Here is a 14614-nt window from a genome sequence, read left to right as displayed (position 1 = left end):
CCGTTTTTGACTCTCTTTTGTTTTTTTTAAACCACAATACCACTTTACAAGTGACGATTGTTGTGTGACTGAATCCCAGGATAGCGATAGGTCCGTTTGGGTTGCTCTCCATCCCTCAGAGGGATTTGAAATCACCATTAGAGAGGATTCCAGGATGGTGAGCCAAAAAAAGCCTGCTATTATTGGGATCACAAAGTAGAAACATGTGAAAGAACCTACTTCTCGTGACCCCAGACCTTGTGTCTTCCTGCTTTGCCTGTCCGATGCATGTGAATGTATTTGTTTGTAGTTTCAGTCGGGTTCATCCCACTGGGCCAAGAACAACTTGGTAACTGTATTTTCTGTAAAAAGCAAGGAAAAGATGTATGGGTTTGAATACCATTGGTTTGTTTGATGAATTAGTAAATAGGAGGATTATGTAAAAATTACAGCAAACAATTCCACTGAAGTTTGTGGATTGGCAGCACAAATTGTACAAAAGCTGATTCAACTTTACGGGATATCCAAATAAAAACACAGATGGAGGAATGTATTTCTAGTTGTAAAGGGTGAGAACTTTATCCTTCCTGTGGGGCAGTTGGGTTAGCGACACAATCGTGATTCACTTCTTGGCAGAATATCAGACATATGAAAGAAAACATAGTCCATACATCAGACACCCACAGACATAATGTGACAAATATAGAGTACATCACAATATATTATGCTCCCATGGGTATGATGCTTATTTCAATTGATTTATGGATTTTATTGCTTGTGGTACAAAAGCGAATTTGGATCTGTTATTGGGGAGTGGGGGGTGGGGGGTTGTAGTCACCATTTCTCACCAGTCTGTGTTCAATGCTCTGTAGTGTTATCCCAAGTAACTTGCACCAGTTATAACTGGCCTTCTTTTTCTGTGACTCAGTGGCATTTAACATTAAGAAGAAGCAGTTTCTTTAAAAGTACACATTCTTAGTTGTGCCTGAAAGATCAGGCCATGAGTTCATTTTAAGCTTTTTGTGTCCCAAATTGTGTAGTGTCAGTGGATTATTGTGATTTTGTAAAATTTATTCAAAACGGTACCACCAAGTCACGCCACGTTATGATTTGTGTTATGGACTTACGCTTGTTGTTTATGTTGACTCGTGTTGTGCTTTAATGACGGGGTAACCCTCTGTTATTAAGTTTGTTGCAAAATGGCCGTGAAAAGGTCAGTAAAACTTCATTGCTATTAATTGCCTCGTTCTTGCTGGAGTGCTCGCTGCGGATTGCTGAAACTGTTGCTCGCTACGATGTAGTACATGCTCTTGAAAGACTATCAGAATAGACCTTCTGGTGAGGAGATGCTTTGCTTTGAGGGATTTGGTGTGGTGAGCTGAAGGTTTTAAAACACTGTGGGTGATGAGAGGCAGCTGTTAACTTGAAGGAAGGCAAACTCAAACTGTTCTCTGATACGCCCACTCAAATGGGGGGCCTTGTTATCGTTGCACCCTTTGGTCCACACACACCCTCACAGGCGCGCGCGCACACACACACACACACACACACACACACACACACACACTCAAGGTCAATTAAAGAGATGACTTTCATGTGAGAGCTAGGGTTGCATGCCTACGGTACGACCATAGTATTAAGTTACACAGGGTTGTTAAGGTTTTTGTACTATAATAAAATATAATAAGCGGCACGGTGGACGACTGGTTAGAGCATCTGCCTCACAGTTCTGAGGACCGGGGTTCAAATCCCGGCCCCGCCTGTGTGGACTTTGCATGTTCTCCCCGTGCCTGCGTGGGTTTTCTCCGGGCACTCCGGTTTCCTCCCACATCCTAAAAACATGCATGGTAGGTTAATTGACAACTCTAAATTGTCCGTAGGTATAAATGTGAGTGCGAATGGTTGTTTGTTTGTATGTGCCCTGCGATTGGCCGGCAACCAGTTCAGGCTGTACCCCGCCTCCTGCCCGATGATAGCTGGGATAGGCTCCAGCACGCCCGCGACTCTAGTGAGGAGAAGCGGCTCTGAAAATGGATGGATGGATGGATAATGTCTATATTTACATGACCGAGTCAGAGTTTGGCTGCAGGCCAGACAGGGTAAAGGGCACCCGCCTGCATTTTGAATGAGGATCAGCTCACCAGGTGAGCATTGAGTTTCAGAGCTCATACATCATAAAGAATTAAGTGATGTCCTTGCGGTGGAACGGTGATGACTGGTTAGCACATCTGCCTCACATTTCTGAGGACCAGGGTTCAAATCCAGCCTCGCCTGTGTGGATTTTGTATGTTCTCCCCGTGCCTGTGTAGGTTTTCTCCATGTATTCCGGTTTCCTCCCACATCCCGAAAACATGCATGGTAGGTTAATTGGAAACTCTAAATTGCCCGTATGTGTGAATGTGAGTACGAATGGTTGTTTGTTTATATGTGCCCTGGATGGATGGACAATATCCTTGCTGCTAGCGAGCATAAGGTAACAAGGCTAGCTACGTGCTCCTCGTTGCAACATTTGTACAGAGAATGGGAGCGTCATGTTTAAAGTTTGTCGCACGAGTAGCCACAGGAACTGACAGGGGAGGGTCTTAGCAAAATGCCAATTTAAAAAAAAAAAGTGGCACGGTGAAGAACAACATTTTTCTTGTCCTTAATCTGTGACTTTGGTTTTCTACAATACAATTTAGACTTTCTATGTTCAATGCTGTACTTAAGTGTACTGTATGTGCCGGCGGTGGAACCTTCCACACCCTAATTTGATAATCCCAATGTTTTGGCATTTCCGAGAAGGTGTGAGACTAATTTTACACTTCAGGCATCCACCTCATTTTTTTACTCTCAGCAAACAACAGACATTCTTTTGGCTCAAACTCAAATACTTTACCAACAAACCAACTCCATACAATACAAAACTTTAATTTCCTGACATGGATGAAGTATGCAGACGTACCAAACTACTATAAAGCATCTGGATGGAGTTAACCCTCTTTGCTGACCTCCACACTCACCCCCCTTGGAGAATGTTTCTGCTGTTGGGAGTTGAGGCAGACTATCAAGAAGGAAGGTCACTTCTCACTCGCGCTATCAGTGCTTTCTGGAGAACATGCAGTCACTGACAGACAGATTTTTAAGCAAACATACGGTAATTATAGCAAATCCTGAGATAATCCACTGCATAGCCAATGACAGTGACAAAAAAGGACTTCTGTGAGTGTTGCTGAGAGGAGTTTAGCCTTTAGATGACCTTGTTTATAGGCAAGGAGGATTGCAGCTGTGCTATGAGCTTAACCAGATGTGATGGTTTGGTATGGCACTTTATTAATAGTCCTCTCAATTTTAATCAAAATCACATTTTATGGATTCAGAATTTGGGTGTGTGCATGTATAATGTGAACTCTAGATTATAATCCAATCAAGATCACAATTTAATCAACATTGCATTGCAGTCACCGTTGAGCTTTGCCTGGTGCCTGCTCATATTTGTCGTGTGAAGGCTGTCAAACACTGGCTCGCAGTATGGGACAAATGAGAGGACTCTATTTCTACCAGAACAGAGTGACAAAATAAACTCTCTCCAAAAGAACATCTGTTTGACACCACCCTGTAGGCAGAAGCTCTGCGGCTGGAAACCTCCAAACCTGTGTGGAAAGTGAGAAGATTGTGATTTTGGAAGGCCCTGGAATGGAAAGCTTTCACAATGGCATGTTCATCAGATGTGATGTAATGAAACTGCGGATGTCGTTTCCTTTTACATAACTCCCAAATGATTTCATGGAACAAAAATGTATCAGTGCTCTATTGCCTGTCATGACAAAGCATGTAGCAATCTTTAAAAGGCAATTGAGTTGTTTAAATCAGCATTTGCTTTCTTACCACAAATATCTCATAATGTCCTTTTAATGCCATAATCTCATCGGGGGCTTTACTATGGCGTGGCATTTGGCACTTACATCCAGGGGAATTTGGAGAAGGGCCTAATGGTCCCTCCTTGTTGGGGGTGGGGGTTAGTAACCCACCCAAATTTCGGGCGTCTTATTCAGACAACACCCAGGGTGAATACCACAGGCATGGTGTCGGCTGATTTGAAACATGTGTGTGTGTATACATATCGGTTTTAACAGGTTCACAAACATGCATTGAAAAAAAAAAAAGAAACAAAAACAAGACAAAATGTGAAGTTAAGTAAGGGGTAAAAGTCAATATCAACGGGATGTCTCATTTCATTCCATTTTCTTTGTACTTCCTGCCTTGGCCTGTGACAAAGTGCGTGCCATGCCTTGGCTTCAGCACAGACAAAAGCAACAGCTGTGTGGGAAAGAACCAAAGTGGACAAGCTGCAGTATTGGCTTTCTACCTCAAATAAACATTTCAATCAAGTAAAACACACACCTCCCCACACCTTAAAGCCATCCCTGTGACTGCCGGAAATATGTACTCCCATCTTTATGATGTCTAATTTAAATGTAGAGAAATAGTTTTTCAAGACTTTTGGCATGCGCAGTCAGAAATGAAACTATTTTGCTTGCACCTGCAAGTGCTTTAGGATGGTTTGTGTGATCTCCACATGGTTAGCATTGTGGTTTCACTTGACACCCGCTTCACCCCATTTAAACACACTCAACCCACATAGTAAAACACTTTAATTTTGACGTTTTTAACAAGAAAATTAATGACATCTCACCACTGTATTTAACATACCCCCTCTCTCTTTGCAGATGAAACACAGCCGTTCTCACAGTTCAACGAGCCCCTGCTTGCCCCAGGACCTCTTCCCCCTCAGACCACCCCACCTACCCCACCCTTGGACCCACTCTCTGTATGTCCCCTCATGCCCGCTCCCACCACTCCCATGAGCTCCACTTCTTCCTCTTCGCCAGGCGGCAGTATGCCCAACTCAGAGCCGCCCCTGGTCTCAGGATCCAGTGGGCCCTCGGCCTCTGGCAGCCCATCCGGCCCGCAGACAGAGGAGGACAAGGCAAAGAAGCTGCTGTACTGCTCTTTATGCAAGGTGGCTGTCAATTCATTGTCACAGCTGGAGGCTCACAACAAAGGTGGGTGTTGTATTCAACAACCACTCATACAAAAGTGGGAAGTTACATACCTTATCTACAGTTCAACGTTATTTGAGTAGTAGTCCAAACCTGAGGCTGACCTACAGTCAAAGTAGTCAAAGGTTCGAGGAGGAACACTGAACAATAGATATGCTACCTCGGTGTAACAAAGTGTCTTCTAACATCCTATGTTACATTATCACATACGATAGACCAGTAATTGCCGACCTGAGGTCCGTGGCACCGTAGTGTGTGGTGAGAGAGCTTCAGAAGTGCTGCGGGAAAAATTATCTTGAGTTCACCTAATTTGTCAGGTTTATTATTTATTAATTCCAAATATACCTTTGTTTATCTACATATGCCAGCTACTTTTTTTTTGCCAGTTGTTGGTTGGTTCTGCTTATGTAATGTGGGTAACTTGGTTTAAAAAAAAGGTTGGATAACACCTTGATAGAATATTGAAGGTACCATTCCCTCTCTTAAACATGAATATTTTCTTTCGTCCTTGGCTGCATGCACGTTGCCTTCCATAGCCAGAGGCCTTCTGCTTCTGAAATGGTTTCACTAAAGATGTTTATTTATGGGTACGAAAAACACAAGCGGTTGTCTCCGTGCAGCTTAACGTCACTTTCTCAGCCTTTGTCAGCTTGAGTCCTCCATGACCTCCCTGTGACCTTTTTTTTCCCTCTGAGGGAACACTTTGTATCTGTTCAATCGGCCCATTAGCAGTCAGCAGCACATGCACTCGTGTGTTTCGACTTTAAACTGTATTGACTGTCCAAATGTACAGTGTGTATAAGTAAAAGTAAGAGGCCACCATTGTTTTTTTCTTTGTTTGTTTTTATGCAAAAACTATAAAAATGTTAGTAATGACATTAAACAGGGTTGTATTCCATTTTGATTTTGGAGAGGCAGGTTATTACACCTTTGCGTTTCTGTTAATTTGTAATTTAATTGTTTTAGCCTATAGTTTTAGTTTGTAATTGTTCTGTGAGCTCCAGTACATATCTGCGGAATGCTCTGCAATGATTTATGCAATGAATAAAAGGTGAGTGACAAAATAATGCTTGCCACTTGAGCCTTGTAGCATTCACTGCTGTTATGCTGAAACAAAAAGGATGAGAACGACTTTTACTCAGTACTGGTGTTGCAGTTGTGTGTTGACTTTGACATGAACATCCAAAATCAACCATTAAGATGACCAGAATATATAAATACAGACATTTTGTCAAAACAATAGATTTTAATGACAAATCAAGTATAAAAATAATGAAACCTCCCCAAAAAAAAGAAAAAATAAAGATACCAGAATCAAGTAGTCCAGCGTCTTCCAATTGACTTGGAATGTTCTGGACTCAATGAGCGGCGCTCATTCTCCAAAACAAAACTGCATGTCTGAAGGGTCTAAAAATAAAAGCATGTGCTGCACTGCCACAGAGAGGGAGTGCACAGAAGAGAAAATGTGAGTGACAGGAAAGGAAAGGAAGTATGTGTAATGCTGTTAAACATTTCGGCAAACCCATAAGCTAAGTTTGTATTTGCAGAAATGTGCTTGTGTGAGTGTTTACACATGTTAGGTGACACATCTGAGTGAGGCTTACAAGGATAACAAACACACTGCACTATCCATTTTCTGACCAAAATAGAAGAAAGGCGAGACGCCCCAAGAGAACATTTCTGCCCTCGAGTGAAAGCAGCCTTCGTGCTCCTCAGGGCCTCCATGCATCTCACCCCGCGACCCTCACCCTTCATCATTCTGTAACCTTAACTCTGTTCAAAGGGCTATGTGGGAGTGAAGTCTGAGCCAATGGCTTTCCTTCAAGGGTAGGGGGGCATAGCATGGAGATAGTGTGGATGTAAGATCTTGATGGGGAGTATGACGTGATCATAATCAAGTGATCGACACTGACACAAAAATGTATTCTACTTCCTTTCGCATTTTTCTTATAATTATATGTTTGAGACACAGAAATATATATCTGCTTAAAGCCTGTAGTGACTCTAATATATCCTACTGGGTCATTGGGGCTTTTACACGCTGCAACAATGAGGCACTCGCTCTAAAGAGGCCATATCAGCCCAAAGCCCTGGTTCACTTGGTGACTGTCAAGTTGGACTTTTAAAAAAAAAAAAAAATGTCCCCCCCCTGCCAAACTCTTTCATCTTTCTCAGCGTGACGTGTGCACTCATGGCCGACAATGAGGCACTCAAAAGCGGCCACGCTTGCGGACTGTCTAAAGGGAAGATGCAGTTTCGGGGTGTAGCCATAGCTAGCTACCAAACTGCGAGGAGCAATTGTGGTGCTCAGGTTTTTATTTGGGGGGAGGGGCCACCCATGTCAGACTCCAAAGTGCATTTTGGCCTCGCCCAAAAAAAAAAAACATGAAACCTGAAATGTTAAAAAAAAAAAAAAAAAAAAAGTTTAACGCTTTATCTCCACAATTGAGTACTACAAAGTTCTGAGTCTTTGCACATGTTTTCAGCAATTATCTTCAAACATGGATAACGTACTTAGAAATAAATCCCTGAATTCACTTTACAGGTTCTTCAACCTGTTATTACGTCCTCGTGTTTATGGAATTCATACATTTGTATGACTTTCTCCTTCTTTGCAGTTTGTGGAATTGTTCACGTTTATATTTATATACGCTTACACATATCCATACATAATCCTATAATGACACTTATTACAGCACCTTCCTCTAGAAAATTGGTGTTGTAGAGCTGAATTAAATGCAATAGTATGATCGTCCTTAAAGGACAGGTCCAATAATATCATGTATGCAGGCACATACGGGACACATGTCGCGCAGTCTATACAATTATCTCCACCCAAATGAACATCAATCAACAAATGTAATAAAAATCACATGAATGAGAAACTCATTCGTTGGAGCTCACCTGCTGCGCAGCTGTATGATTAGCGCCCCTTAGTGGACATGCTTAGTAGTACATCAACAATAATTTGTCATTTGTTTCTGCAACTGTCTTAAAGACAACTTTGAGCTAAAGAGATAATGGTGCGCCTACAGTTTTCTTCATTCATTCCACTTGAGAGAATTACAGAGTGTGTGTTGTGTGCGTGCGCGTGTGTGTGCGCAGGTACCAAACACAAAACTATTTTGGAGGCTCGGAGTGGGCTGGGCCCCATCAAGGCATATCCACGCCTGGGTCCCAAGCCCAGTGGGGAGCAGGGGGGTGGCCCAGTGGACCCCAACACTCAGGAAAGAACTTTCCACTGTGAGATCTGCAACGTGCGGGTCAATTCTGAATTTCAACTCAAACAGGTATGTGGAAGAGGCTATAGGTGTTTTTAAATGTACAGTACATTATATGGACGAATGGTTTGTCACACTTGAGTGGAATATCGAGTTGGCCCTGGTTTACAGGATATTCATATAAATCCCAAAGTAGATTAATTGAGTTCCACAGTCAATTTAGCCGCTCACTGTACGTCTTTATAGGCCTTGCTTTGTGCACTGGGAACAGAAAAAAATGTCTTCCCCAAACTGTTCTCACTAATAAAGGTCCAGCCTAACCGCTCATTGATTGATTATTATATATATGAAGCAATCATTTAGTGTATCCCAAGACCTTTGTCCATAGTGTAATAGACATAAAGTGGTGCTTTAAGATACAAGTTTAATTCCGTCTGTGACACTCAAAACACTGCTAAATAATCTTTCCCAATTGAAATGAATGGAAATGCCATGAATCCGCTCCCCCTTCCTCCCCAAAATTGCATTGTTTTTAATAAGAAAAATAGCACTTAATAATATTGTATGTTATAAAAACATGTAATAATAATATAATTGCAATTAAAGAATTAGGCGGCACGGTGGGCGACAGGTTAGCACATCTGCCTCACAGTTCTGAGGACCCGGGTTGAAATCCAACCTCGCCAGTGTGGAGTTTGCATGTTCTTCCCGTGCCTGCGTGGGTTTTCTCCGGGTACGCTGGTTTCCTCCCACATCCCAAAAACATGCATGGTAGGTTGATTGACGACTCTAAACTGGGTGTGGATATGACTGCGAATGGTTGTTTGTTTCTATGATTGGCTGGCGACCAGTTCAGTATCTACCCAAGGGTGTACCCTGCCTCTCGCCTGAAGTCATCTGGGATGGGCTCTGGCACGCCCGCCACCCTAATGAGGATGAGCGATAAGGAAAAGCGCGATAAGGAAGATGGATGTAAAAATTTAAACAGTTTGATCATTCATTGCTGGGCAATGAAGCCTCTTTACTGAAAATTTGTTCAAAACTGGTTCTTGTTTTAAAGTGAATTGAGTTGAACTCACTGCTATCATACAGCACTTGCATCTCTAATTTTAGCTTGCAAGTCAAAGCAAAAACTTGGCTTGTATTCTTGAAAAAATTGTAAGTCAGGTCTCTCATACTGTACGGTCGTATCTCAAGGCACCACTGTATTTGGTTTTACTTTTCACATGATTCTCAATTATTCTGAAAGTCAAGTCAAGTTTATTTGTATAGTCCTTCAGGAGTCTCAAAGGGCTTGACGGGCCCACAGTTGACAAGGATTGATGAAATCCCCTAATCTTAAACCCACGATCAATGAAAGAGTAATGGAGTGTCAATTGTCTGCTTTTGCTCCATGTTAACTGGTTTCAGCACATATCAAGTCGAAGGCACCGGGACGGCATGGCAGGCAAGCCAAACCCCCTCCTCAGCCGGCACAAGAAGCACAGAGGAGCTGATCTGACGGTAACATTTCAAGCATATGCTATTAATTTTCGCTCTTCCTGTGATGCAGTCAGAACATTTGTAGACCCAAACTTGACAGTGTTAATCTGGAAGGTCTCCAAAACGCCAGAAAAAGAGTCTCTCTGCGCTTAGTTAACTGTAACTCTAAAAAAAAGGCAGCATTTATGTTCATAGTCTGGAACTAATCTATCTTTATCACGTCTCTCTCTCTTGTCCTGCATATGTTCATGTCCCTTCTTGTGTTGTTTAGTCTTCTTTGACCTTCTCCAAGGATCTCACCAAAGCTTTGGGGGCCGGCCTGCTACCCAGCCCCTTAGCTGTCGCCGCGGCCATGGCAGCCGCCGCTTCCAGAAACCCGCTGGCTCTCCGTGCAGCGGCTCCAGCGCCTCACCCGCATCACCACCTGCTGCAAGGACCGCCCCTCAGCCACGCCATCTTGAGACCCGCTCCGGGGCCCATTCGCACCGCCCATGGGCCCATCCTCTTCTCCCCTTACTGACACATTACCTGCTGACTTGGGCCCGGTGGGGATGAGCCACTCCAAAAGCACACTGTGAAGACACAAACATGATCCACAGACAGCAACTGGTCCAAACTTATTTAAATATGTACTGATAAAAAAAACAATGAGAAAAAAGCCAAACTGCAAGTCTCTCATGTTTCCCTTTACCTGAAACGCTTCCTCCATTTCAGAGACTTCTGTGTGACCTGCAGATGGAATAGGCAGAGGAGAGATGATTATTCACGATGCATTGGACTCCCTAGTACAGTTTGTACATCCCTAACCCTCCCGGTTGCCCTCCCTTGCTCCCTTGCACTGTGGCCCAGTCAGTCATGGTTGCCTGAATAGCTACAAAAGAAACACATGCGCACCATCAAATCCACATGTATCATTAGATAAATACTCTGAGCCCTGTTGTTTTGCTCTCGTCACCATGACAAAATGTGCTCTTCTCATCCTATGCACTTAAAAAACAAAGACAATGTTGTTTTGTATGGTACTTTTGCGGAAATAGTGGACTTTATTTTGTGCGAGTATAGGGGTGTTCGTTAGTAATAATGCACATGCCCCCGCAAATCTTTTTGTAACAGTAACAAGATACTATGTAATAGCTGCTGACAGGCAGGTGCAGCTCCCTTATGATGTCCTGAGAAGCTGAGAAGAGTGTTAGCACAGGTTGTTGGATGGGCTGACCTTGGAGAAATCTGTATTTTTAAAATAGATTGTACCAACAAAAACATTTCCACAGGACATATCTGCTATCTGCCAACCTCACTCACAGTCAAAGAAGAGCAGCACAAAGGGTAGAAACTAGAACAGTTTGGGAACCTCCAAAGTGGGAAATACAATAATCGGTTCAGGGGCACTGGTTGACTTCCAAATTGTTCTCATTTAAAACAAAAACAAACAAACAAACAAAAATACACAACATATACACTACTCACAAAAAGCAAGTGATTTGGGTTTTTTGGGTGAAATTTCCAGCCGAACTGAAAATGCACTACAACCTTTACAGAAGAACTTAATTTCACCTTCTGTTAACTTTTCAACGCACATGTCCAACTATTCAGTGTTTCAGTACTTTTTTCAAGGAATAATTCTCAACAAGTGTTCCATGATCCATGAAAATGTATACTTCTTAGCCTTTCTGTGACTCTTCCAATCTTTCGTATCTGTGTTGCAACCTGTTGATGACTCTTTAGGTTCAGTGGCCACTTCCCTCTGAGAACATCCTGTACTGTTTATCAATCGTTTCCGTGTCGTCTTGGTCTTGTGACGTCAAAATGTGAACATTTTGATGAAGAGGCCTGTTTAAATACCAATTGTAATTGAACCAGGACATTTATTGGTCCATACATGTATCAAACACTTGCTGAGAATTTTGCCGTTGAGTTGCTTGAGAACAAGTTGGGAAAACAGTATTGAAACACCGAAGTTGGACGTGTGCATTTGAAGGTTTAGAGAATGTCAAATTAAGGACACCTGCAAACGTTATAGTGCATTTTAGGTTCATCCTTAAATTTTACCCCAAAGCCCAATACCTATAACTTAATTTTTTTTGTGAGTAGTGTAAGTGTTGTTAATGCTGAAACTACCACCATCAAAAAAAGCAAAAAACTTAACTCTAAAGGTGATTTCAATTACATTTGGACATTACTTATTGACATACAAGTGTAAAGAGAAGGTAACCACAATAAAATAAAATAAAACAGCGTAACACTCGCCACACTTTGATGCCTGACAGTCACGTAATGGAGAGGGAACAAGGTGTTTGTTAGCAAAGCGATACGGTGAGCTATTGGCGCTTCAGAAGTACTGCTGGAATTGTGTCTGGGCGGGCGACAAACCACATCTTGTGCTTCCTTTGAGCAGAGGTTTAGCAAGATCTTTGGCATGACGTCACACACCATGATGGTTTGAACTCCAAGTTATAAATTTGGAGGCATATTTTTCCCGAATTGAACTTCAAATTGTATTACTTTAGGGACATTCGACTTTGGAGGTTCTGCTGTACTGCAGTTGCTGTATTTACACCATGATCTCTTGTAGAGAGTTTACAATGGCCTTTCAAGAAGGGACATCTTACTCACCAGGTCTTCACACAGTGGGCGGTGAGGTTAGACCCTGTGTGCTTATGTAACCAAGTTGTGTCCATCGGTCATTCAAGTTCAATTGTAAATTTGTTAATCTTTTCCAAACATGCCCCATTCTCTCCCACCTCACCTCACCTTTCATATAACAGAGTGAGCACATTAATATTGGAAATCAGAGTGTGAAAAGAAAGTAGGGGATAGTAGATGAAAGCCAAATACACGAATAGAGCAATGATCTTGAGTTGGAGTGACAGTTGAACCAGAACCCCAGCGTACTCTAGTGCAATGGAGACACTTGTTTTCTTCCTGAAACTGAAAGCCATGAAATGCACCATGATTTGTTTTCCTTCACACAGATTGGTGAGCACTTTGTTTGGTCCACACTGTTTGCTTTGACTTTATCTCATGTATTAATAGAGGCAACAAGAACAAAGAAATGTAAAGCAATTATTGTATTTTGTAGGCCAGAAAGATTTAAGTACATGGACAGAAGGAGGTGTGGAGTTATGAAGTGTTGCCCCACGTATGGGAGGAACTCCATACTCAAACTGTACAGGAGACCTCAAAGCGAGCAATGCCGCAACTGAGCTATCGAGATGTACACTGTGCCCTTTCATTGAGAAGCAATGAGTTCTAATATCTTACCTTTTTTGTCTGAATATTGCAATGCAATGAGCATTTTTTATTTTATTTTTTTTATTGTTAGCATTGTGACATGTTGTCTTTAGTTATACAGTACATGTAAACTGGGAGCACGCAGACAGACTTTTTCTTCCATAAGGATTGCAAACCCTCCTAAGGGTTCCTAAAAGGGTTTGAGGGAGAGAGAAATAGACAAAGCGAGGGTTTAGTGATTGACCCTTCATATTAAAGGGCCTTTTTTTTTTTTTTTTTTTTTTTTTTTTTGCTTGGGTAATCTCTGCTTTGGGAACAGGGTATAACACCGGTGGTCTAGAGACAAAAGCTATAGACTCACAACACTGGCAGAGTGGTTTTGCAGTTAGTTCTGTTTTTTGATGCGTGAAACTCTCAAGAAGAGGCTGGCCCTGTAGTCAGTGTCCACCGTTGTGCTCTTTTTGTTGCCGAAGCAAATATGTTCTTCATGAGTTTTTGCCAGTGAGGAACTATTCCAGGGTCTGTGCTCTCCTTCCTGTTGGTACGTGTAGCAAATTGTACCGTGTGCGTTCTCATGTGTGCTGGGACCTGCTCGCTCCCTTTTGTCTAATGCCACATAGAGTTCAAAAGTGGCCTAACACTATACTGGAAAAAGAAACCTGCACATTTCATCACCTGATCCGGTGTTCCGCAAACAAAACATTTGAAGCAATCGTCATGACTCATGTTCATTATTCACAAATGAAAAAAATAAAATAAAATAGATTCTTATTTTCGGAGCTGGTGTTTCATGTTAGCTGTGTTTAGGCTACTAGCCTTAGCCTTATTCTGCCCTCTGTCTCTCCTGCAGGGGCAGAGAGAGAGAGACAGAGAGGCTATGTTGTAACTTTGTCTTGCCAATAAAGTTATTTTTGAATTTCATTGTCGGATGGACAGCGTTTGTATGATGAACTGTAGCAATACCTGACTCATTCTGGCTGCTCTTGTTTATTGCAATAAGATGAAATGGAATAATATGCGTGTATGTGAGTAAATCATTATTATAAATGTAATTTAAAAATGAAAAAATACACTTCATGGTAAATAATATTGGTTTAAAGAGAAACAATGTTGGAGAAAAGAAAATGTCAATAAATAATTAATCAAACAATTTTTGAGTTTTTATTATTAAGTGTGTGGGATTTTTTAGTCTATCTTTCAATCTGAAAATGATCACCAAGCATACAAATCCTCTAACAATTGTTAGTTTTAAACGGTCATAACCTGATAGGCTACAGAGATTTAAAAAGTGTTGTTTTTGTCTCCTACAATTAACCAAACACAACAATTCCTGTGGAAGAAATTGCTGAGCCATTTGATCATGCATGCAATAAAATATTTTTTGTTTGTTTGTTTTTGTTTTTTGTCCTGTTCGGCTGTTAGGTCAAGCAGAATGGAAAATATGTATCCCTTTTGTGCCGGAACAGTTTTACTGCGTCACAGTGGAGTTTTTAAGATTCCGCTTTGGTTTCTTAGTATTATAATTGAGGTTTATTGAGAATCCGACTTGATCAGTCGAACAGAACAAAGGCCCGAGGAGCGACAGGGGGGCCCCACCGTCCCCACCAGCAGCCAGAGCGAGGGACCCAGGCAGGCGCCAGCTGGCACCGCCCCAGCACC

At 42.0% G+C, this 14614-nt stretch overlaps 1 protein-coding gene across 4 annotated transcripts in view; it reads left to right on the top strand.

Moving 5' to 3' along the window:
* The window catches only part of znf385a (zinc finger protein 385A), a 79252-nt gene extending 65174 nt beyond the window's left edge, over positions 1-14078 (top strand). For 3 of the 4 annotated variants that reach the window (XM_061675946.1, XM_061675963.1, XM_061675972.1), the window contains 4 exons: positions 4689-5024; positions 8127-8311; positions 9653-9745; positions 9996-14078. In XM_061675946.1, the coding sequence (XP_061531930.1) occupies positions 4689-5024; positions 8127-8311; positions 9653-9745; positions 9996-10244 (863 nt within the window). In that variant the 3' untranslated portion in view covers positions 10245-14078. The remainder of the gene's footprint in view (positions 1-4688; positions 5025-8126; positions 8312-9652; positions 9746-9995) is intronic. The other variant, XM_061675955.1, reaches the window with a different exon arrangement.
* Positions 14079-14614: the final 536 nt, after the last annotated feature.

The sequence above is a fragment of the Phycodurus eques genome, chromosome 1 (genome assembly GCF_024500275.1).
Source record: "Phycodurus eques isolate BA_2022a chromosome 1, UOR_Pequ_1.1, whole genome shotgun sequence".
Classification (NCBI taxonomy): Eukaryota; Metazoa; Chordata; class Actinopteri; order Syngnathiformes; family Syngnathidae; genus Phycodurus; species Phycodurus eques.
Note: the sequence above shows the minus strand (reverse complement) of the source record. Positions and strands in the feature narration are given on the sequence as shown.